The 18,261-nt window shown below is 43.2% G+C and overlaps 1 protein-coding gene and 1 pseudogene across 1 annotated transcript; both read right to left on the bottom strand.

Moving 5' to 3' along the window:
- Window positions 1-1,239: 1,239 nt before the first annotated feature.
- On the bottom strand, window positions 1,240-14,817 carry LOC124989452 (cytochrome c-like; annotated as a pseudogene).
- Window positions 13,448-16,820, bottom strand: Ppp1r3g (protein phosphatase 1 regulatory subunit 3G). The gene has a single exon (XM_047559747.1). It carries the CDS (start codon window positions 15,954-15,956, stop codon window positions 14,892-14,894), a length of 1,065 nt encoding a protein of 354 aa, XP_047415703.1. The 5' UTR covers window positions 15,957-16,820; the 3' UTR covers window positions 13,448-14,891.
- Between the last annotated feature and the right edge of the window lie 1,441 nt (window positions 16,821-18,261).

Raw genomic sequence — 18,261 nt, 5'->3', positions numbered from 1 at the left:
AATGCCATATTTTATCATTCTTTATGGCTGAGTAATATTCCATTGTGTGTATATATATATATATATATATATATATATATATATATATATATCTCACAGTTTCTTTATCCATTCATCAATTGAAGGACATCTAGGTTGGTTCCACACTCTGGCTATTGTGAACTGAGCAGCTATGAACATTGATGTGGCTGTATCTCTGTAATATGCTGATTTTAAGTCCTTTGGGTATAGCCAAGGAGTGGGATAGCTGGGTCAAATGGTGGTTCCATTCCAAGTTTTCTAAGGAGTCTCCACACTGCTTTCCAGAGTGGCTGCACTAATTTGCAGCCCCACCAGCAATGTATGAGTGTACCTTTCTCCCCACATCCTCGCCAACACCTGTTGTTGCTTGTATTCTTGATAATCGCCATTCTAATTGGGGTGAGATGGAATCTTAGGGTGGTTTTGATTTGCATTTCTCTTATTACTAGAGATGTTGAACATTTTTCCATATTTTTGTTGATTGCTTGTACATCTTCTTCTGTGAAGTGTCTGTTCATTTCCTTAGCCCATTTGTCGATTGGATTATTAGGACAGTTAATTTTTAAAAGATAAATTTATCATTTGGTCAGCCCCAGACATCAGGAAAAAACTGCAGCAATTAGCTTTGGGTCCCAGGATTCCCACTGATGGACTTGTAAAAAGAACTACCTCCATGTATTTTAACCAAGAACAGGAGGAGAAATTAAGAGACTAGAAAAGATCACAAGAAAGAGGAGGGACAAGCCTGATTCCCCACCCCTACGACAAGGCAGATCCAGTTTCTGTTACCCCCAAAAGACCTCCCACCCCAACTATGCCATCTCTGCCAGCCGCCCAGCCACTGGAACATGGTTACCTTACAAGAACGTTCCTTCAAGTCATGCTGATGATATGGGCAGCAGAGACCGGAAACCTGATTGCCCTGAGGGCCAAAGGGCCTTCAGGCCAATTGATTCCACCTGTACCTTCCTGGTTACAGAATGAGGAGGCCTCCAGACTCTGTCAGCTGTTGCAGCTCCGTGGCCATTATGGGATCAAAGCCACGGTAATGCTGGATATTGCAGGTAAATCCCTGTAGTTCCTACTTGACACAGAATCTCCTTGCTCTGTTCTCATTTCTATTTTTTTTAGAAGTGCTAAATATTCTTTATTTAATGTTATACATAAAGCACACTAAAATGCCTTTCCATAAGGAAAAGCTAGCATTTTAGATACAAGGCATTTTAATTAAATTTACATGATCAGCAAAAATATAAAGTAGACAGTGCTTTCTTATCTCCAACTATTGCCTTTAATAGGCTAATGAACACAAATTGAGACACATGTGAATCTTGTTGGGTTATTAATCAGTGAAGGGATCTCCCCCGTATTTAAACGCTTTCACATAATCAGTGATGTAAACTTAAACATAAAACCAGCTTTGAGATGGCATTCACCATTTTTGTGAAGCATCAATCATTACCAGTTAGGTCCAACCATAACTTTAAAAAGGGAAAACAGTGATGGAATTTGCTGAACTGGGATAATAATCAAAATATTAATTTAACTATATGTCAACTTTACTTAAATCAGAACTGTCCAACAAAAATACTCTGTCAATCATTCATGATCAGAATTCTGGTGTATATCACATCATTAAGTGATAGTGCACATTAAAAAGCCACAGGATATTTCTGTTTGGTAATAAAGAAGGCAGTGGCTCTTACTCATTAGTAGCTTTTTTGAGGTAAGATATTAAGTCTGCCCTCTCTCCCTTCTTCTTAATGCCAGTGAAGATCATTTCTGTTCTAGGGATGCACTTTTGGGAATTCTCCAAATACTCCATCAACACATCCTCTCCCCATGTGCTGCCTTAGTTCTTGTTGGCATCTGTGAGAGAATCCAGCAGACTGACCTGTCTTCTGCGCGATGGTCTGTGAAGTTTGGCCTCCCCTCTCCTCAGTGTAGCCCTGGGCATACTTCTGAACAAAAACCTTCTTGCCCTTCTCAACATCTGAACCATTTTGAGTTCATTCTCTCATGGCTAGCACAACGAACATCCGGTGGGATATCTCAGTTTCCTCTATTCTCATTTCTTCCTCTGATAAAGCAGTTATCTACTGGCTCTTGGCAGGTGACAGAAGTTGATGGAAAGGCCCAGACCCAATGCTCCACTGATCTGGTGCATGACATGTAGGGCAACTGGACATGGGCTCAGTCATTCCTAGTAATGCCTGGCAGTCCAGCCCCTCTATTAAAATGACATCGATTAGAAAAGAGGGGAGCCCAGATGGTTTTGGAACCACCTATTATATGTCAGACAGGCTTTCATCCAAACTCCAGAGGGTATCTTTGCAATGCCAGTAGAATAAAATGCAAACCCTGAATTATGGGACATTGGATGCCAGGGAGAGCCAAAATGGGCTTGCAGGTCAAGATTAAAGACCCTACTAATCACACTAAGCAGAGGCCATATCCTCCAAGACCTGAGGCTCTTGCCAGCATTCAGCCCTTGATTACTAAGTTTTAAAACACAGATCCTGGTGCCTTGGAACATTCATTGCAACACCCCAACTCTCTCAGTTAGAATGAGTAATGGGGATTGTGGTCTAGTTCAAGCCCTAAGAGTAATTAACAAGGCAGTCATTCCCACCCACCCAATAGGATCGAACCTCTGTATACATTTAAGTGAGATACAAATTGGTTCTTGGTATTGCATTTAAAAGATGCCTTTCTCTGTATTCTGGTACATCCTAACTTTTTTTTTTTTTAACTTTTGAATGGATAGAACTGAACAGGGAGTTCCAATAAACTTGGACAGTACTACCCCAGGAGTGCAGGGACAATCCCCACTTATTTAGGAAGCATTAACCAAAGATTTAAGAGACCTAAACTTATAGGATGGGATGGTTTTACAATATGTAGATGATCTTCTAATACGTCCTCAATCCCATGAGGCTGCAAAAGACCATGTAGAAGAAATTTTAATGAAGAATGCTGAGTATCTCAAAAGAAGGCCCAGTTCATCAAACAAGAAATAACCTATTTATAGAAGTTATTTGTCACCAGGAGCTAAGATTCTTTCCCGGAATAAATTCAGGCTATTCGAGGGTTACCCAGCCCCACAACCCACTGACAACTGTGGGCCTTTCTAGGCTTAACTGGGTATTATAGATTTGGGATTTGAGGATAGGAAGATACAGCAAAATCCCTTTATGAGCCATTGAAAGAGAGGGAAAGACTAAATGATATGGACAAACACTCAGACAATTGCTTCTAAACAACTCAAAAAGGCTCTCTTCTCGGCCACTGCTCCAGGACTGCCCAGGGCAGACGAGCCTTTTGGAATCTATATAACTAAAAGAAGCTCAGAGGCCTCACACGCTCTCACCTGAAAGACAGGACCTGTTTCTCAGCCTGTGGGTTATCTACCCCAAAATCTAGGATGACCCAGCTGCCCTCACACAGTAGCAGCAACCTTCATACTAGGATAGGAGGCCTCCATAATAACTCTGACCCCCCTAACTGTTTACACCCATCAGGAAATAGCTTTCTTACTAGAGACCAAAGAAGCTCTTTGGTTCACTGATAGATGATTGCTCAAATATCAAGAACTGTTTTTTAAAAACAAGAAAAAAATTTTTTGCAAAGATAATAATGCTATTAACTTATCCCCTCTTCTCTCGAGGCCCAAAACATCTTCAGATCCATCCCCACATGATTGCACAGATATTATAAATCTCTTTTATGCTAGAAGAACAGAGTTAGAGGCTACCCCCTTCTCTAATGCAGATCCCATCTGGTTCACAGATGGAAGGTCCTTTGTTCAGCAGGAAATCCACAAAGAGGGCCACTACATAGTATGTTTAATGGAGGTCATGAAGCAAAAGTCTTTGCCAGCAGGAACTTCAGCTCAATTGACTGAGCTAATAGCATTGACACAACCGCTATTTCTTAGCTAAAAGACAAGCTACAATATATATTAACTCCAAATATACATTCTTAGTTCTACACACACATGCCACTATTTTGGAGAGAAAAGGGAAATCTAAATTCTTAAAAGTAGTACTGTAAAATATAGACCACAGATTTCGAAACTATTGGAAGTTGATTACTTTCCCAGAGCAGTAGCCCTTGTTCCTTGTAAGGGACATCAAAAGAGAGATACATAGGTTGCCCAAGGCAATAACCTACCTAAAACAGTGCCTAAAACAGTTGCTTCAAACTCAGAGACAGTAGCTTCTCCAATTCCTAACTCACCAGTAGGATCTTATACTCCCATTTATACCCTAGAAGAGAAAAAAATGGTCTCTGAGTAACTACTACACTCAAGACTCAGGTGGATGGCTATATCTAGATAAAATAATACAACTTTCCCAAAATAGTCAGTGGAAGGTCTTTCAAGGATTACATGAGTCTTATAAGTCATTTTGGCAGAGAAAAGATGATAACTCTGTACAATTTTCTACTGGACAGGGATTATCCAAGGCCATAGATCAGATAATTCAGGTCTGTGAGACACTTGCCCGCAAGGCAAAAGACCCCCCTGTTCAGTCTCACCAGTTCAAAGACATGGTCACTACTCAGGAGAACATGGGAAATTAGGTTTTACCCAAATGGCTCCCTTCCAGGGATTTAAGTATTTATTAGTCATGGTAGATTTCCTAACCGGACAGGTCAAAGCTTTCCCTTCTAGGACTGAGAGGGCCACCAAATAATCAAGGCTCAAGGAAATTATTCTCAGGTTTGGACTCTCCAACATGACAGTGGGCCATCTTTTGCTTCTGAGATAATGCAAGGAGTGTCAACAAGCTTAGATGTTAAGTATTATTTACATTCTTCTTGGAGATCACAATCCTTAGGCAAAATAGAAAGGACAAATCAAACGCTTAAAAACCAACTAAAAAGCTCTGTCAGGAAACAGCTGTACCTTGGAAAAGGTGTTGCCAATGGTGCTTCTTAGACTCAGAATTATGGCAAAGAATACATTTAAACCCAGACCATAAGAGGCCCTCAAGGGCCTTTTCTTCACAATGATACTGCCACAGAGGACAAATAAACTCGGTTGATAAAACTTGCAACAGAGCTAGGACAATTCCAACAGACATGAAAGGAATTTAGGGAACAAATTCTCCTCCACTAATGTGACTTCTCCATCCTTATTTCTTCCTGGGATGCGAGTTCTAATTAAGTGCTATAGAGATCATCAACCCAAGTCCCAACTACGCCCCATCTGGAAGGGGCCTACCCTACAGCATTATCTACCATTACAGCTGTCAAGGTTCCAGCTGGATCCATCATTCTTAAGTCAAGCTGTGAATTAAAAAGAATGACCCCAAGGAGACGCTGAGGATCCCCTACCAACTACACCTGGACCCCCATAGAAGATCTACAGTACCTCTTTACTGAAACCTAAGTATATGAGTTACACCCAGGACTCACAGACTTCCTTCCACCTCCTTCCTCAATATCAGTGGTTGAGCTATTATAAATCCTATAATATAAATATAATTTACACATACAATATCCCCCTTCCTCAACATCTCCTATTCTTGGAATTTTGTTCTTATTGGGATTTACAGTAGGCATTACCCTGCGGTTCATTGATCTAAAACACAACTAATTTGGCCCTTTTCCTCCTTCTGTTAAGCTTTGATTATACTAACGGTGCTAACTGTTTTGTAAGTTGGCAGTATGCCTGAGAAGTAAATAAGATTGGTGGCTGGATCTGTGGCTTAATTCCTCTTTCTAGCACCTCAGGATGGCTCTGGTGGGTTTCCCTTTACAGAATTGGCTAGCCCTGCAAAGACATATCCTGGAGGGGTGCTGGGCTACAGATGGACACTATCAATTCTGACTCAATGGGATACATCTCAATGGCCTCTTCCTCTCCAGTCGTGGCCAATGCCTCACTGCTGTCGCCACTCTCAAAAAGACAGATGATATACTTACAGGAGCCAGAATATCTCTAGACTTGGAGTACATTCCACAAATGTGTCCCATGAATCTCAGGTACACTAACGGGTATTATCTAATATTTGGCTCACTCCTCTAACTGGGCAATTACATCAAAAGGCTCCCCCATGTTAGACGACTGGGCAAATTCCACTCATCTAGTAGGGTTTGTCCCATACTTTGTCATCACACTGTAATTTTAAAAGCTACTGACCGATATTCTACTGAGTGAACTCTTCCTAAGACATAGTCTCCATGGCCTGCTACAAATGGAACCTATTGGCTCTGTGGTTATAATCTTTAGCTATGGCTGTCTCCTGACTGGCTAAATATTCACACAACTGAATTCCCCTGGATTCCCTTGGACAGTGAACAACCTCTCTAACCAATTCCACTTACATGGTAGATTCAAAACACTGGTGAACTAAAACAGTACCCCACTGGTATGATCACCTATTTATTTAATTTATCATTATTTTTAATTTAATTATTAATAATTGATTATTAATATCATTAATAATTAAATTAATTTTTAAATTATTGTTAAAAATTTTAAATTATTATTAAATTTATTTAATTTATTTATTCATTTATTTTTTCATTAGAGGTTGAAGATGTAATTTGGCATGAAAAATCCTTAATTAAATACACAAAAGGACCTCAATGACATGGCCAGAGGAATAGATCTGCTCTCTGGGAACCAGGTCACCAGGACCCTCCCTCTCTCATCACTGAACTGATGTCACACCTGTCCTCCTGCTGAGGGGATTCACGCAGGTTCTATGCAGCACGTCACCCTCTCTCCTCACTCTTTCTAGGAGACCTTTGCTCCTGCTCTAGGTTTCACTCAAATGACTTCCAGTGAAGTCCCAGGAATGGGGAACTGAGCTCCTCTACAGCTGCCTCAGCTCTGAGGCTGGCCCTTGATCTGTAACAGTGAGATGGCTGGAGGTGGGGTGAGTGAGAGGGTAGGGAGGGCACACATCACACTTTTAATAGCCAAGAGAAGCTGTGGGGTAAGGTTCCTGGAGTGCATTTGCACTTTGAAGGTTGGGGGTGGATTGCCTTTCTTTCTCAATGAGACTCTCACAGAGCTGCTTATAGAAAGTCGTCTGCAGGATGTGCCCGGGAAGTTTTGGAGATCCGCTATTTCAGGCTGTTTCTGAAATCCTCCTGCCCTCACTGCTTATTCAATTCAGAATTTTTAGACGGAATGTCCTGTCTCAGCATTTGTTAGGATGCTGCCTGTGCTTGGGAAATGACTTTAGGTAACAAGTTTCAAAGGATGGGACTAACAATATGAACGGAATGAGCGACCATATCAGGGAGAATGTATACTGTCCCAATTTCCTTAGATGTCTTACAAGTTACTCCAAAATGACTTCGCTTTATCAGAAAGATTTGTAGATATGAATGTGTGGTCTGCATATGTGCAGATTTTCTAGTTGAACTGACTCTGGGCTTGTGACTTAAACAGACTTCTCTATAAGATTCATTGGGCAAATCTCACTTGCACATTGTAAAAGGAAGCTCTTACCTATGAGACGGCCAGCACCACTCTGCAGGAAGGGAAATCCAGATCACTAGGATGAGCCCAGGCTGTCAGCTGCCTGCTCCCACCCCTTTTCCCTAGTGACTTAAAGTAGCCTATCCCTGATCCTTTGAGCCCTGCAGGTCCCCCAGCAGCTCAGGGATGACCTGGGTCAAGGCCGGACTGCAAACAGCTCAACTTTTGTAGAACTGTTAACTTCCCACAGCACTGTCTTTTAACCTACAAACCTGGGTCCCCTGTGCAAACCAGTTATGCACATTTGATTCAGTTCCATGACACCACAAAAAAATAGAACATTACATTTCCTCCCTTGGACTGGTCCTTTCCTCATACTCCTGACAAAGAATGCCTGTTGCTGTTCAGGCTCAGTCAAGTTGTTCCGAGGCACAAAGTTCCAAAGAGATATACAACTCGAGAATGAAAGATCTTAACTAAGATGTATAAAACTATTGGGCTATTTATCAAAATACAGCACCCATTCATGATAAAAAACACTGAAGAAACTAGAGGTAGAAGGAACGTACCTCAACATCATAAAGGCTATACACAAAAACCCCAAAGCCAACCTCATAGTCAATATGGAGAAACAGAAGGCATTTCCTTTAAAGTCTGGAACAAGACAAGGGTATCCACTCTCACCATTCCTGTTTAATATAGTGGTAGAAATTCTAACCAGAGCAATTTGGCAAGAAAAGAATATAAAAAGGATTAAAAGTAGGAAAGAAGCTGGGCACAGTGGTGCATGCCTGTGATCCAGGTGGCTCGGGAGACGGAAACAGGAGGATTGTGAGTTCAAAGCCAGCCTCAGCAACAGTGAGACTCTAAGCAGTGAGACCCTGTTTCCCAATCAAATATAAACTAAGGCTGGGGATGTGGCTCAGTAGTCAAGTACCCCTGAGTTCAATCCCCAAAACCCTCCAAGAACATAGGAAAGAAAAAAGTCAAATTATCACTGTTTGCAGATAATATGATCCTATACTTAAGAGATCCAAAAAGCTGCACCAAAAGACTGCTAGAGCTAATAAACAAATTCAGCAAAGTAGCAGGTTACAAAATCATTATGCAAAAATCAATAGCTTTCCTATAACCAATAATGAATCTGTTGAGAAAGAAATTAGGAAAATAATTCAATTCGCAATAGCCTCAAAAAATAAATAAATAAAATACCTAGAAGTAAATCTAACCAAGGAGATAAAAGACCTATGAGGGAAAAAAAAATGGAAAGATCTCCTATGTTCATGGATAGGCAGAATTAGTATTGTTTAAATGGTCATACTACCAAAACAATATACAGATTCAAATCAATCTCCATCAAAAATTCCAATGACATTCTTCACAGAACTAGAAAAAAAACCTTAAATTCATTAGGAAGAATAAAAGACCCAGAATAGATAGCCAAATCAATTCTGAGTCAAAAAAGAAAAGAAGCAATGATGGAGGTATCACAATACCTGACTTCTAATTACACTACAGAGCTATAGTAACAAAAACTGCATAAAAAGAGACACATAGACCAATGGTATAGAAGACACAGAGACAAAACCATACAAATACAGTCATCTTATCCATGACAAAGGTGCCAAAACATACAATGGAGAAGAGACAGCCTTTTAAACAAATGGTGTTGAGAAAACTGGTTATCCATATGTAGAAGAATTAGACTAGACCCTTATCTCTCACTCTGCACAAAAAATCACTCAAAAATGGATCACAGACCTAGGGATTAGACCAGAAACTATACAATACCTAAAAGAAATCATAGGGTTTACACTCCATCATGTAGGCACAGGAAATTACTTTCTCAATGGGATCCCTTTCTCAATGGGAAATATTGCAAAAGTTAATAAATGAGAGGGCATCAAATTAAAAACCTTCTGCACAGCAAAGGAAACATTAAGAATGTGAAGAAAGAACCTATAGAATGGGAGAAAATCTTTACTAGTTAATCTTATGACAGAGGATTAGTATCTAAAATATATAATGAACTAAAAAAACTTAGACTATAAAAAAACCCCAAATGACCCAATTAATAAATGGGAAAAAGAATTAAACAGAAAATTTTGGCCCAACAACAACAAAAAAAAGAATTAAACAGACACTTGTGCAAAGAAGAAATACAAATGGCCAACAAATATATAAAACTTGTTCAACATCATTTGATGCAAATCAAAACTACACTACGATTTCATCTCATACCAGTCAGAATGGCAGTCATCAAGTAAAGAAACAGTAATAAATTTTGGAGAGGATGTGGAGAAAAAGGAACATTTCACAGTGTTGTTGGGATATAAATTAGTACAACCATTATGGAAACCAGCATGGAGGTTCCTCAAAAGACTAGGCATGGAATAACCATATGACCCAGTTATACCATTACTCCGTATTTATCCTGAAGAATTAAAGTCATCATACTGCAGTGATACATGCACACCCATGTTTATAGCTGCACAATTCACAGTAGCCAAACTATGGAACCAGTCTAGGTGCTCATCAACAGATGAATGGAAAAGGAAAATGTGGCATGTAAACACAACAAAGTTTTATTCAGCCATTTAGAAGAATGAAATTATGTCATTTGCAGGAAAATGGTTGGAACTTGAGAAATTATGCAAGTGAAATAAGCCAAACTCAGAGGGTCAATGGTTGCATGTTTTCTTTCATATGTGGAAGCTAAAGAGGAAAAAGGAAAAGAAGTGTTGAAGACCTCATGAAAATAGAAGGGATATCAGTAGAGTAGAGGAAAGGGAACAGGTGGAGGGAGGAGGGAAGGGAAAGGGGAAGTACTGGGGAATGACATTGGCAAATTATATTGTTATATTGTGTGTATGTACAGATATGTAACAACAAATCCCACCATTAGGTACAACTATAATGTACCAATAAAACAGGGGAAAAAAACTATTGGGCTAAAAAGTTGAAATATGGAAAACTCATGAGATGACGAATGAAAGGTTTCAAAGATAAAATGAACAAGAAGTTTCTGCTTCATTGTGATCAGGCAGGACCTTGTGGACAGGCTCAAGAGTCATGGCATTCCAGGGAAGCCCTTGACCCTGGGTCAGGGCAGGAGGAAGGTCAGAGCAGAGATTGTCAGAGTACAGAGTCCTCTGGTTGGTGAGTTACAACGACTATCCCCCCAGGTGCTTCGGGAAGGCTGCCTGAGTCATGGCCCTTACTCGTGATGAACAGAGATGTCTGGTGTCCCAAGAGCTCAATGGGCTCCAAAGTCCACTGTTGACTCCCTCAACAGAATCCCAGCCTCCCTAGTTAGGCTACCCACCTTGCTTAATGAACCTGGGGTTCTCCAGGGGGAATTTCATTCTATACAAACTGCAAGATTTCCAGCCACGGATCCAGATATTTTTTAGATACACAATATGTCCAATATTCCCCTATCCAGTGATTCACAGGCACATTTGCCCTGAAGGAAGCAACTAGGATCTCTCCTTAGTGGAAGACAGGGTCCTTAAATTGCTGAGAACTCAGTTTTTAATCACCTGAACTAGATAAGAGTTGAAAGTTTATTGTATTTTCAAGCAGAATGACCCTCGCTACTCAAGTTGAGATAAACATTGCTGCACAAAAGTACCAGCTGCATTGTGGAAATCAGGCTTTCTGGGTGTGTTTTTCATTCCTCACAGAAAGTGAGACCCTGTCTCTAAACAAAATACAAAACAGGGTTGGGGATATGGTTGAGGGCCCTGAGTTCAATTCTGACCATTCCTGACTGGTTAGTATTGCCCTTTCCTTTGAAATAACTTTTTAAAAACAAAACAACAACTAAAAATAAAACCTATTTTCACTTCATTTACATTGACTACAAATCATTTGCTGTGGACCAGAATATGGCTCAGTGGTAGATCATTTGCCCCGCATGCCACTGCAGGAAAAGCTTGCTATTAGTCTACAATAAAAAGTTGGCACTTTATAAAAGACATTTGAAAGCATGGCCGTTGCTAGAACTTGGAAAGCTACAAGCACTTGCAGAAAGATTGGGTTCTTCAAAATCTTTTACCAAATTCTGAACTTTTGAAAAGCTGTTCTCCAAGATTTGGGGGAGAGCACAATTACATTTATTTTCCTAACAACCATGCTAGATGTTCATTAGGTTGTGAAATACATCCTTTAAAAATTGATTGTTGGAATTCAAAATAATATATTTTTAAATCAATGAGAATACAAAGTGTGTGGTACATACTTATTAAAAAATCTATATCTTGGGTTAGTGATTTAGGTCAGTGGTAAAGCGCTTGCCTAGCATATGGTAGGCCCTGGATTCAATCTCCTGGTGCCAAAATAATAACAAAAATAATGATTAATAAATAAAAATCATGTATTAATCTATTTTACTCTACATTTGACAGGTTACTGTTTAAAGAGTCCTAGATAAGAAGACCTCTATTTTTAAAATTATTTATTTATTTATTTATTATAGACTGCATTTTGATTCATTGTACACAGATGGGGTACACCTTTTCGTTTCTATGGTTGTGCACGATGTAGATTCATACCATTCATGTAATCATACATGTACACAGGGTAATGATGTCTGTCTCATGCCACCATTTTTTCATACCTCTATTTTGAACATTGTATTGGGCTCCTAATTTTAGTTTAATTTATTTATGTGGTCTGGGAATTGAACCCAGGGCTTTACATATACTAGACATGCTCTCTCCTCTAACTTAATTTTTGGGGGGATTACTGGGAATTGAACTCAGGGTACTCAACCACATCCCCAACCCTATTTTGTATTTTGCTTAGAGACAGGGTCTCACTGAGTTGCTTAGCACCTCACTAAGTTGCTGAGGCTGGCTTTAAACTTGAGATCTTCCTGCCTCAGCCTCCCAAGCCTCTGGGATTATAGGTGTGCACCACACCTGGCTAACTTAATTTTAAGTAATAAAAATTTTAAATAATGTGTTATGAACATATAAATCAGTATTTTTAAACTGTGCCAGGCTATATATGCTATCAATATTTTTCAACTAAAATGTACTTACAAATGCATAAAAAATATAATGTATTTTTCTAGGTGTTGTTACTAATTTAATAATGCACTTTTAAGAAATTTTATGTCATACCTGAGACTATCAGGACATTGCATGAAAGATCTTGATTGCTTTTGTATTTAATAATGGAAAATTGATATCACTCTAGTCACTTGGTTATTTTTATTATTATAAAATATTCTACAAAGTATACATGGACTTAGTATTAATTATTTCATCAATGTGACCATTTTTAAAGTCTGCTTCAACTCTAAATTATAATTCCTTAACTCCTGGTGGCTTTCTGTCAATAAATTATTTTAAAAATTTTCTCCCTGATTACTTAACCTTGGGAAACACTGCCATCGTCAAAGGGAATTATCAGATCCAAAGTTCAAACTAAATATTTTTATAGCTGCAGACATTCCATTTAAAGGCAAAGAAGGCTGGGGGTGTAGCTCTGGAAGATCCTGTGCTTAGCATGTATCAGACTCTGGGTTAAACCCCCGGCTTCAAAAATAAAATAGATAAAAAAAAAAGTCAAAGATTATCTGGCAGACTTTGTAGTTTGATGCTAATTGAGATAGGTGTTGTATTTCAGTGATTGTTTTAGGTGAAAGAAAGCAGCAGGTAGATTTCCCCTACTCAGTAAAGTAATATTTGCTTTCTGTGGTGTCTTCATGTTTATTCTAACCAAGATTACTAGAGTAACAGTTTTACTTTTGCCCAAAGGAAGTTTGTTTCAAGGTGGCGAAATTCAATAAAAGATTAACTGCCATATTAACCATAAGTATATAGTATTTAAAAATAAGAGTAAGGATTGGCAAGCTTTCTATGAAGGGCCAGGTGTAAATATTTTACACTTTGCATTTGGTTTTTGTTGCATGTACCCAACTCTGCGGGATAGCATAAGAGCACCCATAGAGAACACATAAATGAATGTGTGTGACCGTGTTCCAATAAAACTTTATTTCTAGGTGTGCACGTTTAAATTTCACATAATTCTCATGCATGGCAAAATAGTATTCTTCTCTTGAATTTTTCCACTATTTAAAAATGTAAAAACAACAGACTTTGGGCCAAATGTGACCAATGGCCCTGTTCTAAACAAAAACCTCCCTTCTTAAACAGTACCATTCCAAAACTAATTGATTATGCTAGCCTTGTGCTGGAAAACTTTTTTAAAGTCTAAATTACCAAAACGGGAATACCAAGGTCTGAAGGAATTAGGTCCTCCCCCAGGACGCCCACCTGCTGGCTCATACAGGGCCAAATCACCCTGGCATCTGCAGCCAGGGAGGGAAGTGACCCTGTGCAGTGCAGAGTGCCCATCTGGTTCTGAGCAGCATTTGCGTGCAGGACATGCTTCTTGGTCCATTAAGTCACCACTCCACCGTGTGGCTCTGAGAGGGACAAAGAGCCACCCCCCACCCTCTGCACTTGGAGTCCAGCCCCTAAGAGCCCAGCTTCTCTGACTGCTAATGGCACCCGCTGAACGTGCTTTGTCTGTACAAAGGAGGTTGGGACAAGCTCACAGCTCGGGCCTACTGTATTACTCTGGCATTTTAATTCAACAAACATCTTATTATGGCAGGGGGATAGAATGCTTTCTACAAAACATTTCAAAGAGCATTTCTGCACAATTGGGGAAGCTGGGTCCTTCTACACCAGAGAGGGAAGTTTGTGAATACTGTTTAACAATTGTTAAAGTGCGCATGTCCTCAGCTGAGTAAAGTCTCCCGACTGCCAAGGCCTCCCAAAACACTCAGGAGCTAAAATGTGAAGTACAGCCTAAAAGGGTGTGCAAGTGACCTTCACCTCTTAAAAGAACATTTGTAGGCACCCGCACAAGTCTGGGCAATCATTTCCCAGATGCTATTTAAAAGTAAAGGACAGTCTGACCCAGTCCCTACCCAGTTTTCTCTGAGAAACAGACTGGGTATTTAGGTTCCTTGTGGGACCTTCCCATGGTGCGCGGTGGTAGGGCGCTCTGTCCTTTTCCTTCTGGTCTCCATCGAGTTACAAGGGCGAATACGACATTTCTTGTTAAAAACAAGTCGTAGAGTCACAGTTATAGAGTCGCGATCAGGACTTGAGAGCCTTTTTCTTGGAGTTTCTGCTCCGGGACTTGGGGATTTCTTCCCATTCTGAAGCAGGCTGGGAATTCTAAAGTCCATCTAGGAAGGTGCAAGCAACAAGAAAATTGAGACCAGAGAAGCTCGGAGCATTGCCCAGTCTTACAGTGCTCAGTCCTGAATCTGCCTGGGACTCCAGTTTACGATTTAACGGTTCCCTCCTTTCGATCCACGCCGTGCTCATTCTAGATGGACAACGCTCATCACAGCGTACCAGCAAGTCCCTCGGGAGCAGCTGCCTGAGCTCGGTAGTGCTGGTCAGTCCTTCCCTCGGTCCCCAGAAGCGGTCGCCGAGCGCACGTAGCGCAGTGTGTAGTTAGCCCCCGCGTTGTTGTCCCAATACTCGCCCTGCTCGCAGCGGTAGCAGACTGCAAAGTGGACGGAGACATCCTCCCCTTCCTTGGGCTGCAGGCCCGGGGGTAAATACAGCGAGAAGTGGAAGCGCTCTGCGCCTGGCTCCTCAACATCCCCAGACCCTGGTTCAGAGGCCCCTGACGGCGCTTCTGTTGGCTGCAGCTCCGCTGGCACGTCCAGGAATGTGCGCCACTCTGTAAAGGTGTAGCGCACTGTCACAGCCCTGGGCCCGGAGCAGCCCAGCACCCGACCAGAGCCCGTCACCTCGGTGCCCGAGGGAGCCGAGCACTGCACGCACTCCAGGCACACGCGCTGCTGCCGCAGGCGCTCTGCAGCCACGCTGTGTCCCGGGAGCTGGAAGAGGGGCCGGAGTCGGGGAGGCGGCGCCGGGAGGGAGGAGGGCGACCTCGTAACCGCCAGCAGGCCCCCGAGCTGCTCCAGATCCTCGGTACGCATGGGGAAGCTGCGGAGGCGCGAGAGCACGGCGGGAGGCACCTGTGGTTCCTCTGCCTCGCTGAAGTGCTTCACGCTGGCCAGGTTCAGCCCCAGTGAGTCGGCGAACTGCACCCGCTTCTTGCAGCAGTCGCTGGGGCTAAGCAGGGCGTCCTCGACTCGCTCATCGCTCTCCACGCCCAGCCCAAGGGCCTGCTGCTGCTGCTGCTGACGCTGCTGCAGGAACTTGGCCGCCTGCAGAATGGGGTCTGCGGGCAAAGAGAAGGAGCGCGCGCGAGGTCGGCGGCATTGCAGCGGCTCCTGCTCTGGAAGAGCTGCCTCTTCCTCCGGTGACAGGGGCCTGTCTTCGAACTGAACTTCAGGGCTCGAGCCTTCCGAAGTGCCACCCTCCACGCAGAGAACCTCCGGGGACGACCGCCCCTCCGCAGGAGGCGGCCCCTCGGCGGGCGGGGATTCTGCAAAGGGCCCAGGTTTTGGCGCCTCCGAACTTTGCAGCTGCGTCTCGGGAGACTCCATGCCACCATCCGGACACCGGACTTGTCCTGCCGCGGACACCCGGCTCAAGAATTCTCTCAAAACATCTTGTGCAGTTGAAAGAGTGCCCAGTGCCCACAGGGGCTGGCTGACCGGGTCGCCAGTCGACCCAAGCTCCAGAAGTGAACGCAGGTCCACTCCGAAACCACCAGCTTTTAGCTGCTGCTGCCCTGGACGCAGTGGGAGGAGGATGAGGGCCCGGGGCGGCTCGGGAGCTGAACCTGCCCGCAGCGGGGGAGGGCCAGGGGCGGGGAGGAGCTGCCACTAGAACACCTTGAAGCGTGTTTTGGACTGCACGCGTAGAAAGTGAGAGAAGGATTTCTGAAGGTCACGGGTTCCCGGTGCCTCTCTTCCTCCACTCACTTCCAGACTCGGGTCTGTTCCACCTTTGGAGCGTCTGGAGTGGAGAACTGGCGCTCAACTTTCAGAGAACGGAGCGTGGACAAAGTATTCCTGCCCGCGACGTTGACCTGACCGCTCTGTCTTCTGGAGGAGGATCGTCCTCCTGGCTGTCATCGGCCTAGCGAGTCCCTGCTGCAGGCGAACGATTAAGGAAAACTTGCCTATAGCGAAGCTGGAAAGCAGCAGGTCCTGCTCGGCCCAAAAGCTAGGGGTGCATCCCTTCCCCAATTTTAAGGACGCTCCGGATCCAATCTGCGCGCTTGCCTTTGGAACTGGAGCCCCCACCTACCTGCCCAGTGGCGGCACGGGGTGGGCTCGGCTCACGTCTGAGGCGGAGAGCTTGCCGGGGCGAGCGGGAAGCAGAAGCAGCCGGCAGCCCAGAGCTGCGGGAGGCCATTCGCACCAGGCTGGCGAGCACGTCCCCGCCCCTCCCCTTGTCCCGCCCGCGAGTCCGCGGTCTGGGCCGGTTTGGGAAGCGGCAGAGGGGGGCGCCGCGGGTGCAGGCACCCACGTGGCGCACACCGCCTCCCACTGTCGCCTGACGCTTTTGCCACCGTCCGCAGCTTCACCACCTCGCCCGCCCTGCGGATCTGAGGCCGCGACAGTCCCCTGAAGGGCCGAAGCCAAGCCTGGGATGTGGAGGGGTGGATGAGCGCCTCATAGTATCTGGGAATTTCGAGACTTTCCAAAGTAGTATTTTGTTTTGTTTTGTTTTTGCTTTAAGGCCAGTTCTACCTTAAACTTGAGCGCCCAGCATCACTGGGTGGGCTAATCAGAGCAGATCCCAGCTCCCCATCCCCACAACCTGATTCAGGACGTCTGGGGTGGAGCCTGGAAATGTTTCTGACCAGGAGATGCTGATGCTGGGCTCTGAAGCACACTGTGGGAACCCTTAACTAACCTTGATGGATGTGTGTACACTTCCTTATATAAAAAGTTGAGATTCTAGAAAAATTGATCCACTCATTAATCAAGAAACATAAGAAAGCAAAGCTAACTTACCCAGGTTGTTGAACGGAGCCTTAAATATGTTATGATTTGGCATATTTAAAGGGGTGGGGTTTTAAGCATGTTGATAGGGGAGGGAATAGATAAAAGAGATGATGAGTGGAAGGTTATGATAGGTTCATATTAATAACTAATATTTACAGAGCACCCACTGAATACCCTATCAGTGCTGAGGGCTCTTCATGAGCCATCTGATTTGCAGAACAACCTTGTGAGGTGGAAATCATTTTATCCTATTCTACATGTGAGATATAAAGACCTAGAAAGATTTTTCATTGGCTCAAGCCCCACAGTTTGGTTGTGGTGGGATTTGAACCCTTAAGTTAAACAGAAGATTTATCTGTAAGGCTGATCTGGGCATGGTTTCATGAGAAAGGGGCCCTGCTGGTTCCCTTGCTGGTCATTTTGTACCCTATATGGAACTCCATAATTGCATCTCAGCTGTATTTAGGGCTTAAAAGAAGTTCAAGAAACACCTAGCATTATCTTCCTAGATCAACTACAGGATTTGGAGAAGAAGACAATATTTTTACTTTTAAATAAACATTGATGTATTATGAAGTTCATATAAAATTCACAAAGTAGTTTAAAAATATAGAACTTCAAAGAGATGTTAAAGTGGTAGGTCTACCATCATCACTGGATACATGTCCATTCCACTCTGCGGCCAGGACTGGAGGAGGAAAGTGAGGCGCTTAGAACACAGAAGTTAAGGAGGCATCAACTCCCAGGGGTGTGCCAGTGCCCCGGTCCCAGCCCCAGCCCACCCTCCTCTCTTGGTGGAAATGTCAGAGGCCCCCAGCCTCATGGAGCTCTCAGTGTATTGGAGGAGACTAGCACATACAAACTCAGCCTCCCTGGCACAGAAGGAATCTTG

Source organism: Sciurus carolinensis, chromosome 7, assembly GCF_902686445.1.
Source record: "Sciurus carolinensis chromosome 7, mSciCar1.2, whole genome shotgun sequence".
Taxonomy (NCBI): domain Eukaryota; kingdom Metazoa; phylum Chordata; class Mammalia; order Rodentia; family Sciuridae; genus Sciurus; species Sciurus carolinensis.
The sequence above is the reverse complement of the archived record's forward strand: the minus strand, read 5'-3'. Positions and strand labels throughout refer to the sequence as shown.